Here is a 17,140-nt window from a genome sequence, read left to right on the forward strand (position 1 = left end):
AAATTCTCTTAACATTTGCCTAATCATTTTCCTTGGGCACCTCATGATCTCCCATCAATAGCTCAACACTATAACAATGATCAACCACATCAAATGCCTTAAAATTTTTTCAACTCTGAGCTATATCCCACATCATATAAGTAGTATTCCATCTTGTACTAACAATCAAACATAATAAACTGTTACTTTAAGTTTCTTCACTAACAACACACTTCTTAAACTTGGCTAACCTAGCGAGAGATTCCTTGACATATCTCATTGCCTCTTTAACGCAAACAACCAACTCATTCATTTCCTTTAATCCATCACTCACAATAAGAGTAACAATATATGCAATGCATCTCATATAAAAAATTTACCTTTTAAGATTCAAGTTTTAACAATGTCAAATTTTTTCTTTAAATGTGTTATTACAACATCATCAAAATTAACATAATCAACACTAATAGAGAAAACCTTTTACCTTCTAGGAATCTAAAAGGTAATTCATATAGAATTGTTATCTTAGCTACACCCTCCTTAATGGCATTCTGATTAAATTTTCAACTACCTAAAAACCAATCTCCTCCTTATTGCAAAATTAATTCCGTTTGACTACAATCTTCACTAGCACAGAGCATTATCAACTTTTTACAAGCACCCATATGATTCTTTAAGGAAGTTGTTTCAGTTTTTTAAAATCAGCAAAAAAACTCTCTTTCATAATAATTTCATCTAGATTTTTGCTCACCTTTGTCATTGAGAACTTTGGTGAAGTGATCCCACACTTCCAATTTCATCCTACATGGTTTCCTTCTCATTTTAAAGCTTGTAGTTTCACTTCTTGTTATATCATCATGTGGTTTAGTTCTTGTATCATTAGGTGTAGGGTTTATATCCTCTTCCATTTGATTTAATATCTATTAAAAAAGAAGAAGATATATATAGATATATATATATATGTGTGTATGTATGTCCATTTATGAAACGCTGAATAATAAATTTGGGTGAAACAAATTGCATTGATGAATAATAGCAAATTGTATAACAAAAATAAAATACCAAATACACCCTTAATTTTAATTTTTAGTGTTTGTATATTCAAAATCACACAATTAATTAATTTCAAAAAAAAATATTCTTGTACTTGTACCTCTTATATCATCAATGTTGGTTTAAAATTTGTATAGTTACTCTAATTGATTTCTTATTTTTACAAGGTTATGTTAAATGCCTAGCCAAAATTTATTTCTTCTTTAACATCTAATACATTTAGTTGAATACTTACAAGTTCATTGCTTGAAAATTTCTTTATCATTTTTTTATGTACACATAAAAAAAGAAAACGAAAGGAAAAATGAAAAGCAATGACACTCAAATACACATTGTCCATGTCGGGTAAGAGTTGATATTTTGCATGAAATATTTTTTTCCAACGAGTCATGATCAATTTGCTATGCCTCACATAAAATCCGTATAACAAAAATGTGAGTCATAACTCAGTCATTTATTTACCTTCTAATTGCCTCCTTTCATAAAAAAAAGGAATTACTTGATATGTTTGTGTTTATGATTTATCTTGTACTTTAATATTCATATACGAAAATTGTAAATGTAAAAGAATTATAACATTAAGCCAACAAAATATTACAAATAATTTGATTTTAAGAATTCAATTTCCTAGTACATGGGCATGCATACATGCAGCAGGCATCTGCCTCCATTCTCAACTCTACACGTTACCGTGTCATGTAGTCAATTTTTTACAATTAATAAGATAATACTATTTGACTTTGCAATTAAACTTTACCCAATTGGGCATTCAAACCATTCTATCAAGGCATTATTTACAGGTAAAATAAATAGCTTCAAGACACAATAAATGGTTTGCATTAATAATTAGTAATTATTTAATCTACTATCATAACGTGTGAGTCATGGAACTCAATTTTTTGACATAAAAAGGAGTTGTCATCATTTTTGTAATTTAAGTGTGATTGACAACCCAAGTAAATCTATTTTTACTAATGAAATATTAGGCTTAACTTAGATTCATTAAAAAAAAGAAGAAGATAGGTTCTAATCTACAAAGCATATTAGGTTCGAAAGTTCATTTGCGAGTGAGGAAGGTATTAGGATACTCACAACGCTTATTTAATTGGTACCTAATTAATTATGTATCCTTTAAACCATATTAACTCAAATCTAGTTCAATATTCAATTTTATTTCCTTTTCTTTTGTTATTTTTTAAATAAATAAACATTCATGGTATTGAAAATTTTTCAAAATCTCCAAACTCTTATGGCATTAGTTTGGAAGATTTTCTCGTTTAGAAATTCTCAAGAAGCAACCTCTTTTAGCATCCTTGAGATTTTATTATTGAAACTCTTAATTTTTAAATGATTTAAAAATAAAATAAAATAAAAACAAAAATCAAAATCAAAATCATAAAAAAAATTAGTGCAAAGGTCATTAAATTAGGAAAACATTTTATTCAAAATGTTGAAAAATACCAATTAAACTCATTTCAATATAAAAAAAATTCACCTAATTAGTTTGAAAAAACCAGACTAACAAGCCAAGATTACCCAGATAAGTTCATGCGGGCATAAAAACTAAGCATGGGTTAGATTAATTAGATCCAGTCCACAAAAGTCTCCCTTAGTTGATGCAAAAATGGCATCATTTTGCTTCTATATAAAAGTTTCCCTTCCGTTCTTTTCCTTCTTTCTAACTTCTTCATTCTTTTTACAAGTGAGAGCTTCTTTCTTTGAAAGACAATCTCACTCCCTGAATCCTTTCGATCCCCTCATCCCTTCAATCAGAATTTTTTTTTTTTATAAATTAAACTGATTCTCCTAGATTTAGAAAAAGACATTGAAATGTAAGAATTCAAAACTATTTTCTCTTCTCTGCCAATTGTTTCTACTTAATTTTTTTCCTTTTTTTTTTCTTTCATGTGTTTTTGGATTGATGCTTAGGCATATTTATACTCAATGTGTTATATTTCTTCTTGAATTGATTTTTTGAGTTTTGATTCAATCTAACTTAATCTCTTTTTAGATTTTTAAATTCATCTAGAATTAAGATTGGTGGAAATATAACCTTACCCTTTTACATGTTTATTTTTTTTTGTTATTTTTTTAATTTTTATATTTTATATTTTTTATATTATCAAAATTTAATAGACACCTGGAACAAAATGAGGTGTTTACACGGACTTAAATTAATGAATTTAACTAAATTTGTTAAATGGGGTTGATGGGGGAATCAGGAAATTTATTAAAACTAGCCTAATCACCTTTTAGTTTCGGGAAAGGATAAGAGAATCGAGGTTGCTGGTGCTCGACAATCGGAAAACGGCAAGCGATGACAAGAGGATTGGTCCACTAAATTGGGGTTGGTGCTTGGTGGTGCACTAGTGCTCGCCAAACTCCATTAGTGCTTTGCAAACTCCAAATAAATGGGACTTGGCAATAGTCAAGGATCAAGGCACAACGGTAGTTGAGGGATCGGGAGAACATGAGGAATTTTTTTTTGAAAAAGGGTTTAAGTTATAAAGAGTTAAGGTTTAGTAAATTGGGGGAAATAAAGGGAATTAGTAAAGAGATATTGGGGTAATTTCATTAATTAATTAAAAATACATTTAATTAATTAAAAAAATAAAATAAAGGTTAGTCGTTTCATAGGTTCAGGTGCGAAAATTCTTACTTACAATTTTTATATATAGTATAGATTATCATAACTATAATCATATTAAACTCGATTGACTTTTAAAAAATTCAAGTTCTAAACAGGTTTATCCAGTTAAAATTATTTATTATTGAAATATTAAAGTTGTTTTAGTATTAATATCTTAATATTTTTAAATATATTTTAAAACAAAAAATAAATATTTCTTAATATCATAATTTTCAAATCAACTCAAATCTAAAATTTAAGGATTGGTTCAAGTCAAGCCAACCTATCAATGGACAAGTTTAGTCATAAATATGTTAATTTTTATAACAAGATTACTGTATGGTTTATAAAAACAAAACAAATGAACGTATGCATTACACATGCAAATAAACACATATTTTGAGATGTATCAATGAGAAAACAACAATAACGAAAATCTCGCATCTTTTCATTTTACAATTTTGTGAAAAGACAATGCCCCACGTATCAAAAAGAAATTAATTTCTTTGAAAAAATAATTAAATATTTAAAATCTTTTTAAAACCTAAAAGCTTGATTTACATATTCTTGATATCTTTTCTTAGGAAAAGTAAATTACGTTTATTTGCTATTCTTGTTTATTTTTATTTAAGGAAAAGTAATGAAAAAGTTACCAATCATTAGTCACTACACCCCTCAATTGAAGGGTCCTTTTCAATTTACTGCCACGTGATATTTTTCTTTATTTTTTATTAAATTATATAATTAATCTTTATATTATACAAAAAATATAGATTTGATTCTTGTATAATAATATGTGTGAATTGGGTCATTGGATTTTGTTAATTTATTAATTTTAATTTTTAACTCTAATACTATTAAATTTGATTGTTAAATATATTGACTTGGTATTTTGATTAGGTTGATATGACATAATGTTGACATGATAAAACGCTTATCTTGTTAAAAAATGTTTAACTTCCTATATAAGTTTAACAAAAGAAATTAGAAAAAACACCTAATTTTAAATTAAAAATTAAATGAGATTAACAAAAAACCATTAAGAACTTTCAAAAAGCAAAACAACTAAGAGAGAAACAAAAAAATTCTACCGTTGAAGAGGGAGAATCAATTGGTTTTGAATCTAGAATTAAAAGTAGGGGAAATAATGGGTTTTCATTGTTAAGATTCAATTAGTTTTGAATCAGCAATTTTTCTTTGAAAATTCAACTGGTTAATACAAAGACTTTGTTGCGATTTCATCTATATTTGTTTCTTTTGACAAAATAGCAAACTTAGCATTATAGACTATCTGCTCAACAATTGCAAATTAAAACTTGGTCATCTCGGAAACTTGAGACTTCTAGTCCATTTTCTCTCACTTTGTTGTTCACCATGACTGTGCTAGCACGTATTTTCTTAGTTAAACCAATCTTATAGTCTAGAGAAGCAATTTTGACAGTAGTGATCGATGTGAACTGATGTTTCTCATCAAAAGCCTTTGTACTAATTGAATAAATTTTCAATGAAAAATTGTTAGTTTAAAATCAATTGAATCTTCAAAATGAAAACCCATTATTTTCCCTACCTTCAATTCCAAATTCAAAACCAATTGATTCTCTTCTCTTCCCTCAATCGTTTTTTGAAGTTCTTAAATTTAATTTTTAATTTAAAGTTAAGGTAATTTTTTTCGTTAAACTCATATAGAAAGAGCAATTTTTTATCAAGTAAACATTTTGCTATGCCAGCATTATATAATAGAAATGTAATGTCAATTTAATTAAAAATACCAAATCAATATATTTAACGGTGTTAAAATTAAAAATTAAAAATTAAAAATAATAAATTAATAAAATATAATGTTCCAATTCACGTAAATTAGTATAGAAAAACTAAATCTATATGGATTAATTGTGTAATTTAATTTAATTTTTTTTACAAAAAAGAAAAAAAAGGAAAAGAGATGTATTTGAGAGCAATAAAAACAGTGAAAATGTATGGTAGGAATAAATTAACTATAAATCAAGTCAATTCTCTTTGTATTAGCTCACAATGCACTGTAGAGCGAATTATAACCGCTTTTTCACCTCCAGCATTCAACGCAAATTCTGCAATGCCGCCATCCGAGATCACCTCCAACCTTCACATCAAAGGCTAGTTTTGTCACTTCATAACCTTTGGTAGGAAAATATCCCCTTCTCTCTCTTCCAACCATACAGACAGACACACAAAACAAGAGAGCAAAAAGTAAAGAAAGAGAGAAACGCTAGAAGGCCCCGGTCATTGGAGCCATCGAATAATCTAAAACGTCCATTTTCCCAAGATCAACGGTTCCCATCACTCGGCAAATTCGTTTTCCATTTTCCATTTACTTTTTCCCCTTCTCTCTCTCTCTGTCTGTCTAGTCTTTGGCTTTCCCTCTTCAGTGCTTTTTAATCACATCATCATAAACCCTAGCCTCCATCTTTCTCTCTCTTTCTTTCTCTTACAAAGCCGGGATTCACGTGAAACTCAGTCTCTCTATTCTCTACCCTGAGCTTCTCTCTCTCTCTCTCTCTCTCTCTCTCTCTTCATTTCTAGTTGTAGAGAGAGACCCATCTTCTTTTTCCTCTTTCTCTTGGTAAAGAACAGAGGTCGTGGGTTTTTTTTCGTTGTTGTATGAATTTTTGGAGTTGATCGATCTTTGTCTGTACGACGTTGTCTTATTTTTCTCTTATTGGTTACTCACTACCATGTTGTAATTTTCTACACTAGTTTCCTTTTTGTTTTCCTTTGAAAAAACGAAACAAGGACATTTCTATAGCTGAGTCAGAACGGTTCGAGTTCTTCTGAATTGTAGGTTTGGTTTTTGTATAAGTATCCTGGAGTTATCCGTCTAGATCCGCTTCCTAAATGGAGGGTCGTTTCTCGATTTTGTTTCTCTTCACGTTTCTTTGGGCTTACGGGGTGGTTTGTTGAGTGGGGCTTTTCGGGGTTGGTTTCTTGTCTCGACTGAGCCAGCTCGGTGGTTCTTGTGTCTATCTGAGTCAACTCGGAACGTGCCCACTGAGTCAACTCGATTGTGGTTAGGAAAGATCGAGTGAGGTGTTAGGTGTAGGCAGAATAACCTAACGGCGATGCCTTCAGTGGGGATGAGGCGGACCACAAGGGTATTCAGGATGGTGAAGAGCTCGGAGGTAGCCCGGGTTCTTCGTTCTGGGCGGCGGCTCTGGCCGGATTCCGGTGAGGCCAAGCCCAAGAGGCTTGCTAATGAAGGTGATGAAAACTACAACCTGATGAAAAAGACTTCGAAGAGTGAAGTAAACGGTGTAGCTGCTGAGGTAAATGGGAGGCCCAAAAGATTAGGCAACGAAGAGAATTCAAGGAAACAATCCAGGAAAATGAAAGCTGGAGCCTTAAACGATAGTGGGAGTGTAGATAAGATGTTTGGGGTTGTGTATACTAGGAAAAGGAAGAGAAATGGGGTTCAAAATGGACATCTCTCAGGGAATTCGGAGCAGGAAAATTATGGGAAACAGATTTCCAGAAGGCAGGCCGCTGAGAATGGGAACAGCAGCAAGCGTGTTGAAGAGCCTAAAATGGTTTCTTTTGTTGTGGAAAATGGGGGTTGTAATTGTTGTTTTTCTACTTTTTTGATTTCGGTTTTGGGTTATGTGAGAAGGGCGGAAGTAAGGTTGTCTGAGCTTGCTGCCTTTTTGATGTCGCAGCCCATATCTAGTGTTTACGCTTCAAATGGTGTTAATTTCTTCTGGGTAAGTATTTTTTTCCTTTTGCCATGCAGAAACTGACACTTTTTCCGCCTTAAGTATAAGTGATAATAGTATGTATATTTTGAAGAAGAATTGCTTAGTTATGTGGACAACGAAGTTAAATTTCTTTCTTTATTACTTAGTATGCTAAAAATGCCCTCTTTAGTACTGGTATGAGCTTTTTATTTATGGGGTTTTTTGATACAATTTCTTTCAGGGACCTCGAAATAGAACCGGAATATGCAAGTTTTTTGGGGCCAAAGAGTCTATTCCGTTGTTTTCTTTGGATTTTTCTGCAGTTCCCCATTATTTTCTGTTTATGCATTACAGTAAGGTTCTTAGATTCAAGCGTATACAAATAGTTCCTGTAAATAGTGATGAAACAGTGAGCGACAGTGAAGAAGATGAACCATGTGTAACTTCTGTTGTAGATGTTTGGAAGAGTACGACTGGAACTGCTGCAGTTGAGATTGATAATCTTGGGAGCAAAGTTGTTTTGCATCCATCTGTTAGAGCTTCCAAACTAACAGGTCGAAATGCTCAATGTAGAAATGGTCTGAGTTCTCGCAGTATTCAGAAGAGGAGGAGTTCTTTGAGGAGAAGGAGAGCTAGAAATCCTTCTATTGTTGGTATACACAAGGCTAATGGTGCTCTAATGTCTGATTTGATCAGTAGTAGGAGAAATGGCATTCCTTTTTCTTCCGTAGTTTCTAAAAACAAGCTTAGGAGTTCAGTACGCAATAGTTCTGTGGCAAACATGAGTGATGTGGGCTCTTCCATATCGGATTTAATTCAAAATGTAGACTCATCTCAGTGCTCTGCCAATATATTGGTTGTTGAAGCAGACAGATGTTACAGGGAAGAAGGAGCAATTGTCACTTTAGAGCTCTCTGCATCCCGAGAATGGCTTCTTGTAGTAAAAAAAGGTAGTTCGACTAAGTTCGCATGCAAGGCAGATAAATTTATGAGGCCTAGTTCTTGCAACCGTTTCACTCATGCTATAATTTGGACTGGGGATGATAATTGGAAGCTTGAGTTTCCAAATCGGCAGGACTGGATCATTTTCAAGGATCTTTACAAGGAATGTTCTGAGCGCAATGTGCCTGCTTCAACTGTTAAGGCAATCCCTGTGCCTGGGGTTCATGAAGTTCCAGGTTATGAGGATAGACGCAGTGTGCCATTTTACAGACCAGATTTCTATATCTCTTTAGATGGTGATGAGGTATCTAGAGCCTTGGCAAAGAGGACGGCAAATTATGACATGGACTCAGAAGATGAGGAATGGTTAACGAAGTTAAATAATGAGTTTTTTTCTGGAAATGGTCATTGTGAGCATCTTTCAGAGGATTGTTTTGAGCTAATGGTTGATGCTTTTGAGAAGGCCTATTTCTGTAGTCCAGATGATTACTCTAATGAGAATGCTACTGCTCATCTGTGTCTTGATCTGGGGACTAGAGGACTGGTTGAAGCTGTTCATACTTACTGGCTGAGAAAAAGGAAGCAGAGGCGATCAGCACTGCTTAGGGTTTTCCAGGTAAAAGTAGTATTGTGTCTTAAATTTATCATTTCATCTTTGCAATATTTCCTTTCTGTTTCTCTGGTGTATGATTGCCTTGTAGGAGTTCTTCACACTTTATGGAATTGGATGTTGCGGCAAAATTTCTTTATGGAAATACGTCTCATTGTAGATTTATTTGGGAAATTAGCACTCACTTTGTTGTATTATAATATCATTGTATGCCACTATTTTTTGATAAATAAAGAAATTTCTAGCTTTTGTTCCAAGTGTGCTTGTTCCTCACAATTTCCAGTGAAGTTTAGACATGGAAGGATATTCGCCATTAGAAGGGTTTTACCCCTTACATTGTTTGATTCCTCCATATTTTGCAAGCAATGAGTTCATGAAATTGTATTTCCGAGGTCAAAAGTGATCTGTTGCTATATAGTTGCATTAATTGCTTGCAGTAAATTACACATCCAAAGTGATTTAATGCTAGATTCGAGTCAAGACACATGCATATATATATATATATTTATATATATATAAAATTTACAGCAAAATTAACATGGTGTGAAGGAAATTTCATAGCTATTTTTTCCCAATTGAAGTTTAATTAATCTGAGGCCTAAAATTTTGAATCAACCATCTTGCATGTTGGATGAATACAAGGCACCCAAGCGTACTTGCCTTTAACTTTCTTTTATGGTCTGTTCATCAGATTAATTCTTTGAGAATTTGGAACTTTTCTTCTATCATGTGATTATGTTTACACCGTGTCATAGGTGCCATGGTATTGAAAAATCAAGTATTGTGATCATGTTATATACCTTTGTCATCCAAGGAATGTATTGAATTCCAAATATTTACACTGCCGTATTGCAGTCCTTGCTCTTCCTTCTGGTGTTTTGGTGCACAAGTAGAACAATCCAAGCAACTACTAACATGAATATACTTGACTCTTGTAGATATCTGACCAAAATTAATGTTCCATTCTAACAGGGTCATCAGGTCAAGAAAGCTCCGCTAGTTCCAAAGCCTTTTCTACGTAAAAGGAGGTCATTTAAACGTCAGGCTAGCCATGGAAGAGGCAAGCAACCATGTTTGTTGCAAGGTATGTTAAATTTTCTGATAATAGTAGCCATGCTAAATTTTTTAGGTTGAGTCTGATTTTGATGTGTGATTATGTTTCTGTGTACCTTTGATGATGTCTATGTGATAAATTACACAATTCTATTGGGTAATGGGTTAGGCAGTGGCATTAATACATAGATTTGTTTATTCATGAGAATTGCTGTTGTTCTAATAAATTTGATGGATGTATGTTTCCTCTTTAGCTTTGTTTGTGGTAGGACCTAGTTTTGGATTTGTTTCCTATTTCAACATTTCCTGTTTTGCCTGTTTGTATGTGTTCATGTTTCTTTTGTACTGTTTTCTGTAGGACCTTGATTCAGATACGATGCTGAAACTTCTATAATTTGTAATTGTGCAGCATTGGCAGCTGAACGAGATTCCATTGCTGAACAGAACGCCATGCTTAAACTTGAAGAAGCTAGAGTCTCAGCAAGCAGATCTGTTGAGTCCGCTGTCCTCAAACGCCAACGCGCACAGTTACTAATGGAAAATGCGGATTTAGCAGCTTACAAAGCCATGATGGCACTTAGAATTGCTGAAGCTGCTCAATTTACTGAATCTTCAGATGTTGCAGTTGCTCAGTTTTTTGATTTATGAGATGTTGGGTACTCGTAGCTTAATTGGGATGTTTGCCGGAATCTGGGTTATTTATTTCCTGGGAAATCACAAGCTGCATAGCTGTTTTTGAAGGCCCAGGGACAGGGAGGACGACTTTGGAAAAGGGTACTGTAATATTGTATAGGTTTAAATAGAATGTACATTCTGTATTGTTGTAACATCACACCAAAATTTTTTGCCAGGGAATTTGGTAGAGAAATCTGAAAAGAAGAAGAATTACAGGAAATTGAGTCTTGACACATCTTGATCAAGATATTAAAATGTTTTTATCTACTTCCACACCTCTGATGCATTGTGCAGTTGTGTGTAGGGGTGTTATTGTTTTGTTATAAGAGTATTCATGGCATGGGTAGGGTGCGGGTATTTTATAGTCGGTTATCAGGTAGATTTGAGTCATGCATTTAATATTTGATTTGGGTTTGGGTTTGGTTTTGGTTTTGGTAACACTTTTATGTTATTTTAAACTCAGATCAAATCGGATTATACATACATATATATATAATATTAATTTAATGTTTCAAAAATTTTGTAGTTTGTAAGATTCAAATATTCATCCTTTTATTTTAAACACAATGTTGGCCATTTTAATCGATTCTTAAAAGTTAATAAATATAAAATTAAGTTTTTATAGGATTTTTAATTATTGAAGTTATTATTTGAGTTATATAATATGGGCATTTAATTTAATTTTTTTTAAAACATTTTTAATTAATATGCAAATGCAGTTCACTAACTTCTACACTAATAATATATTTAAATAACGTACGATTAAATGTGACAATTAGTTGCAGTCAAAGTGTGATGTAAAATAGTTCATGGAATTGACACCTGTAAAAGCGAAGGCATGAGTTTGTATCTGGATCGTCCGTTTAAATTCATTCGAATTAAATTTATATTTTTGATTTATATAATAATATCTCAAACAAAGTTAAGTTGAGTTCGAATTTAAAATATTTTGTTAAGTGGAATTAAGCTGATTCTGACGATATTTTTAAGTTTTAATTGATATTATTTTTTTAACTCTATTTCCACTTTTTAAATATTTTGTTATCTTGTGGTACGAGGCAAGCCACGTTCGTAGCCAATTGAAAGTATTGCTTTATTCATGCTTTGCTTTGACTTTTGATAGTTGCTTTTATTGTTAACATTCAGTTGGAGTTATCCCATCCTACGTCAAAAGCCTGAATGATTTGTACGTGGTAGACAAGAAGTTGGCACCTTCTTTCTTAATATAAAAATAATATATTTTCAATTGCATTTATTTAAAAGAAAATATTAAAACATTTTTTTACATTATTCTATTAATAAAATATTTTACCCATTTTGGGCTTAAGTCTTCAAAACAGTTGGCTCCATTGGACTTCGGTCTAGCTTGGCAAATTCTATTGTTACTTAAAATAGCTAAAAATTGAATTTTTTTATATTATTTAATAAATTTAAATTCATCTTACAAATTAAGGTTGTTAACTTTTTTTCTTTGGATTTTTTTTTTATGGTCTTGACCTGATTTCATATATTGCAATTTAGGAGAGGTTAGCACATTGCTATTTATTAACTTATTGTACCCACCAATCATTGCTTGCAAACCCTTAAAATCAACAAGCTTGTCACAAGTATAAAGCCACAAAACTTAATGAAATTCAATGAGCAAATTCCATCATGGTTCTCAAGTTTTATCATAATTTTGTTTAAATCTATTAGATTTGAAAAATAGACATTTCATCCCAAAATCACAAATGGTTTTAGTAGATTTGGTTTAAAGGTCAAATTATGTAATTAGTCCCTTCACTTTATCAAAGTAATAGATTTGGTCCTTGTATAATAATCTGTAAAATTTGAATCCTTGTATTTTTCAAAATTGGTAATATCTGTTAAAAATTTTCTATTCTCTATACTGATATGGAGTTTGTTTGTATTGATGTGACATTAAATCTAATGACATGACAATGGTGATGTGGCATTTTACGAATAATGCAATAATAGTACGATATGATGTGACTAAAGGATGATGTGGATTTTATAATTGTAAATGTGAAATTATCCAATGTAAGTTAATGATTTTAAACGAAATTGGAAAGGAAACAGACTAAGAGTACGATTTAAGGAAATAGTGTTGTGAAACATAAAAGAATTGAATTTTTATGATCCATAATTTAAAGTAGTGAAAAGAATATTGTGAAATAGATTAAAAGTGCCACATCATATTATTCAATACCACATTAGCAAGAAAATGCCGTATCATAAATAACAGAAAAAGCTTTAACATTGTTAACAATTGGACTAATATTGTCAATTTTAGAAAGTATAGGAACTCAATTTTTACAAATTATTGCTTATGGGCTAAATCTAACTTTATAATAATATAGGAACTAATTGCATAATCTAACCAATTACTAAACTACCATGAACTACAACATAAAGTCTTTGAAATCAGCCTATTTTGGTATGTGAATCTCACCCTTTTTCTTCATCATCCATAACCAAACCCTTGGTGCATCTTTCAATTAACAAGGATTGTTTGTAGTTTCAAGCTTTCTTAAATCAGTTAGACAACATTTGTCAAGACATATGGTAGGAAAGGAATCACCTTTGTTACATTAGCAATTGTAATGGTTTGGTAGTTGGTAGTTGGTAGTTCATTGGAAGGGAAAAGCATAAGAGAAGTAGAAAAGCTTTGAAGATGTCATTTTGCATTAGAAATCAAAGACAACATTCGTCATTTTCATTTGCATTGGTACCTGAAATCCTAATAAAACGTAATTTGGATTTTTCAAACCCTGCTTGTAAGAGTTTTTTTTCTAATTTTACAAAGAGAACTATTTCATTGCAATAGAATTTACATGCTTTTAAAACAAGAATATTTTTGTTTTACGAGTAATTGATGGGGAGTTTAAAGTTGCATGACTTGGTGGTTTACTTTAATAAGTTATCAAACATATTGATCTTGATAAGTACTCTTTCTTCAAGTTAACAAACTACATCTTTGAAGCTACTATAGATGATTGCAATACTAGCATGGAAATGACTATAGCAGTTCAAGGACAGTATCTAAACTTAGAAGAATTCTTGGAGTTGAAAAATGATGTTGATGTACTTGAACTTCACTTGTTCCAAACATGTGATGATTCAAAGAAAATCCACCTATACTTGGCAAATACAACTACAATTCCTCTTGAAACAATGTTCAAGTCTATCACAAAAAGTAGTTACTCTTCAACACAAGCTTATGAAATTGGTTTTGTTGATAATATTATTAATAAGTTAGACTCTTTGCAAAATGGTGGAAAAGCATAAGAAAATATACTAGTTTGACTTGCTGCAAGGGACTGAATTTAGATTGCCATGAGTGGCTTCTGAGCAATCAAGTAGTGTATAAGTATATGCTTGTAAAGAGAGCTATGATTGGTAGCTAAGGGTGGAAGCCTAGACTTGCATTATTGTAGTTGTGAGATTATGCTTTGTATAACATGATACAACGTAGAACTCTAATGATGGGATAGTGTTCTCTGCTTTAGGCATTAGACTACATGTTATGGATTTGTATCCACTTTGTGAACATCCTGATGAGATAGTTCAAGAGATTTCTAATAACTCTATTATATAGAGTTATTTTGATACATTTTGGGACTTAAGTAGCTAGAACTTTGAGATTTTAGGTTCAGATTTTAGCATTTTAGGCGTTTTTTTTAGTTTTAATTTTGATTACTTGTTAAGTGATTAATTTAAGTTATTTTAGTTAAATTTTATGTTGTTTTGGTTTAAATTACTTTAAAAGTAGTTATTGCTAATTTCTTTTATTGCTTTTGTAGGAAATTGATGAAAAAAGGCTCATTTGATGAAAATTAGTGCAAGTATGGTAATGACTTCATTCGTATATGTTTCGGTGTTTTGACCATATCTCTTTCTAAAAAACTCCAAATGAGGTGATTCTTGGACCAATAGAACTCTAAGAAGAATGCCAACAATGTTTATGTTACCAATTCACACAGTTCTGAATGGATCATGGTCAAAATATTTGTCAAAGTCGGAGCACTGTACCAGTATGCAAGGACTAAATATAATGTGGTATTTGGAGCATATCTTTCAATACAGGAGTCCAATTGATGTGATTCTTAATCCATTGGAAAGTTAAGAGACAGGGATAAAATTTTTATGTTTACTACTTTGCCCAGTTCAGAATATATCAGGGTGAAACTCACATTTGAAGTTGATAGACTGCCACAGCGCTGGAAAGAACAAGGCTGCAGCGTTGATGAAAGGAAGCATACATGCAAATTTCCAGAGAGGTCAGCGCTGCATGGCTAGAGAAATAGCACCGCAGCGCAGGGTGACTTTTCAAAAATAAGAGAAGTTAACGAGATTTTGAAAATTAGGTTATTTGAAGCCTATTTAACGGACTTTTTTCAGAGATTCTAAAGCAAAGGCAGCAAACAACTATTCTGGAGATTTGAAGCTAAGAACAAAGCAAGAAAACAAGAGAATTGGAGGGAGAATCATGATCACAAAGCTCTAACTATTAGTTTTCTCTCTTACTTTTGTGTTTTCTTATTTTTTTGACTTGGATTCATGGCTAAATTTCTTTGGATATTGTCTTTATTAGATATTATGAGCGAATTAATTTTTCTAGGATTGTAATTGAACTCGCATGTAATCTAAATTTTTAATTTCTTTCTTGCTTATTTTCACTGGGATTTGAATTGTTTATTCCAATTTGTTCTTAATGCTTTTAATTGCTTGGCCATCAGCTAAATTGATTTAGGAACCTATACAAACTTGGGAAAGGGAGTTTAGTGTAGACTAAAATTGAGATATTATATGATCATATTACTTGATTTTTGTATAGGACAGGGATATACCTATAGGCCATATGTAGCCATATTAGAACCTGAACTTAATGAATCTATTTTAATTTCAATTCACATAGGGATATAGTATTTTGGTTAAAATAGATATTTTTATAAGATGAGTCGAGAGATCCTTATAAATAATTTAGAACTCTAGGTTAGCAATTCAAACCATTGAAATAAGTTAAGAAAGAGAGGTAAGATTTAGATGAAGTGTGAGGGATATTGTAATCCTAGGCTTTTTAGATTTGATATTTACTTGAGTATTTATTATTTTGATTTTTCTTAATTTAAATTTTGATTAAGTATTTTTAGTTAATTAATTTGATTATTGATATTGATTGTTTGGATAAGATTAATTTGCTATAATTTTAGTATTTAGTAAACTTTTAGATCAATTTCCTATGAGATCAATACTCTGCTTGCTAATATACTGCCTATTCGATACGTATACTTACGTAGTGAAATTTTAACTGACAATTTCTAACAATGTGAAAACATTAATGCTCAAGGTGCTGGTGGCTATATAGTGATGTTAGGGCTTGTGACTGATATGTCACATAATATAAAAATATGCTACAAGTATAAGAATGCATGAAAATGTTGGTTTAAGGAAGTGATTATCTTGTCATTATGTAGATCCGATGATATTGCGGTTTCCATATGCTTGTAAAGGTAGGACAAAAAATTGTGAAAAGTGCTTCTCCTATATGTTTCATTTCGTTTTGAGTAATTACCAAGGTAGAGTACCCGATGTAGATACCTTTTTTTTTTAAAAAAAATAATAAATAATAAATAATAAATAAAATAAAAAAATAAAAAAAGCTGAAAATGTAAAAGGGAAAGGACTAAGCATGTGCTCAGTCCCCCTCTTCGGCTCATCATTACAGGGCATTTAATGCCCCTGACTAGCAGCCGAAAATGGAAGGGAGTGGTCACCTCTCACACCAAACTCCCTTCCAAGCCAGTGTCTAGTGAAATCATGCTCAAAAGAGCATGATTTCACCTCTGAATTGTCCAAAAATTTGGACAATCCAGATCTTAAAAGGGCCTCAGGTAGAGAGAACAGGCAGAGGAGACTAGAAGAGAAATCCTGCAAAAAAAGAAAAAATCAAAGAAACCACAGAGAAAATAGTGCAACAAAATAAAAAATCCTAATCTTCTAACAGCCAAGCAATCACAAAAATCGAAAAATATAAAAATAAAATTAAAGAAACAAGGGTGCTGCTGGCTGGGGAAGGAGGAGAGGGTTTTGTGGGTTGAGAGAGGAAGTTGTTGCCAGTTTTGGGAGCGGATTTCGTGGGTATGTCACCGGTTTAGGGGAAAAGCTTGGGGTTTAACTACTGACTGGCTAAAGAGGAGAAGAATGAGAAAAATCTGAGCGGCACCGAAGTAAAGAAGAGGAAAGAAGGCTGCCGGCGCGGAAAAAAAGAGAGAGAGGGAAAGGAAGGCTGCCGGCTTGAGAAAGAAAGAGAGGGAAGGGAAACGCTGGCGGGAAAAAGAGAGAAAGAAAAGCTCTCGTCCACCAAAAAACGAGGAGAGAAAGGGGAGCCAGTTTTAGAGAGAAGGTAGAGAAAGTGGCTTTAGAGAGAGAAAATGAAGAGGAAAAATGAGGGAAGGAAGAGAAAAGAAGGTTTTTATAGTTAGGTTTGGACTT

General features: G+C 32.2%; 1 protein-coding gene across 1 annotated transcript; it reads left to right on the forward strand.

Annotated features, from left to right (window-relative positions):
• Positions 1–5,953: 5,953 nt before the first annotated feature.
• LOC110425207 (Enhancer of polycomb-like transcription factor protein) lies at positions 5,954–10,912 on the forward strand. Its single transcript, XM_021440039.1, has 4 exons — positions 5,954–7,392; positions 7,607–8,923; positions 9,890–10,001; positions 10,380–10,912. The coding sequence occupies exons 1-4, from the start codon at positions 6,757–6,759 to the stop codon at positions 10,616–10,618; spliced, it is 2,304 nt and encodes a 767-aa protein (XP_021295714.1). The 5' UTR covers positions 5,954–6,756; the 3' UTR covers positions 10,619–10,912.
• Positions 10,913–17,140: the final 6,228 nt, after the last annotated feature.

This window comes from Theobroma umbraticum, unplaced genomic scaffold, assembly GCF_002168275.2.
Source record: "Theobroma umbraticum cultivar Fairchild unplaced genomic scaffold, ASM216827v3 scaffold_81.0, whole genome shotgun sequence".
NCBI classification, from domain to species: Eukaryota; Viridiplantae; Streptophyta; class Magnoliopsida; order Malvales; family Malvaceae; genus Theobroma; species Theobroma umbraticum.